The sequence below is a fragment of the Bactrocera tryoni genome, unplaced genomic scaffold, assembly GCF_016617805.1.
Source record: "Bactrocera tryoni isolate S06 unplaced genomic scaffold, CSIRO_BtryS06_freeze2 scaffold_11, whole genome shotgun sequence".
NCBI classification, from domain to species: domain Eukaryota; kingdom Metazoa; phylum Arthropoda; class Insecta; order Diptera; family Tephritidae; genus Bactrocera; species Bactrocera tryoni.
In genome coordinates this window covers 18445090-18446206 of record NW_024395824.1, presented here as the reverse complement: position 1 = coordinate 18446206, position 1117 = coordinate 18445090, and the positions used below count along the sequence as shown (strand labels likewise).

The 1117-nt window shown below is 48.5% G+C and overlaps 1 protein-coding gene across 1 annotated transcript; it reads right to left on the bottom strand.

Moving 5' to 3' along the window:
• Positions 1-248: 248 nt before the first annotated feature.
• On the bottom strand, positions 249-815 carry LOC120779826. Its single transcript, XM_040112195.1, has 2 exons — positions 642-815; positions 249-596 (listed from the first exon to the last, which is right to left on the bottom strand). The coding sequence occupies exons 1-2, from the start codon at positions 813-815 to the stop codon at positions 249-251; spliced, it is 522 nt and encodes a 173-aa protein (XP_039968129.1).
• Between the last annotated feature and the right edge of the window lie 302 nt (positions 816-1117).

The window sequence follows — 1117 nt, the reverse complement described above, 5'->3', positions numbered from 1 at the left end:
TGGCAGATGCGATCATCGATGTATGCGAAAACGAAAGGTAGATCTCGAGTTACCTCATCGATGAAGCGTTGAAAGGTCTGAGCTGCGTTTCGGAGTCCGAAGGTCATAAATGGGAACTCGAAGAGACCAAACGGTGTGATAATAGCCATTTTGTGGATGTCTTCCTCAGCTACGTGTAAATTTGCGGTGAAGTCTTCTAAGCATCGAACTGGGTACCGATCTGGTATGGTACGTTCGTTGAGACGACGCTAATCGCTGCACGGGCGCCATTCGCCACTCTTTTTGGGCGCCAGATGTAGAGGTGATGACCAAGGGCTATCGGATGGTCTTGCAATACCCAGGTTGATAATCTTTTGAAACTCAGCTTTCGCGATTTTTAGTCGTTCGGGAGCTAATCGCCGAGCACGACTGCTGACTGGAACGCCAGGTGTTGTCTTGATGTGATGTTGCGTTGTATGTAAAGTTTGTTTGGGTTCACCATCGAGACGTGTAATCTTAGGATATTCGGCAAGCAGTTGCCAAAATCCTGATGATTGATTGGGTTGTTGGAGCTTGATCGACTGCACAGTCACGCTTTTAGTTGTACCTGAGGTGCACTGTCGTGTGGTTTCGTCGATGTATCATTGATTTTTGAGATCGACGAGGATGCCGTAGTGTGAAAGTAAATCGGCGCCAATGATTGGATTGGACACATCTGCCAGTATGAAGCGCCATGTTAGCGCTCTGCGAAGGCCGATGTTCAAAGCGATTGTTTCGACACCGCAAGTATTAACGGGTGTTCCGTTAACTGCGATGAGTTGGTAGCCGGTCGCCATCTTCGTGTTAGTTGCTCGTTTGTGAGGGTAGACTGAAACTTCGGAGACTGTGTCCACTAGAAATTATGTGCATAAGTTGCGGTCCGTGATGAAGAGGCGGTACGATGGTGGGAGAGAGGTGCTTTCCGCCGCTAACGTCTCTCTGGAGCGTTTCCCACTTGTTGGCAATCCGGTGTACATTTTTGAGCTAGGCTGCCAAACTCTTTGTGATACCAGCAGGTGTTACTGGTGGACATGGCAGGAGAAACCGATCTGCTTCTGTTGATGCGTTGTGAACGAAAACGTTTTCGTCCAGTAGTTTG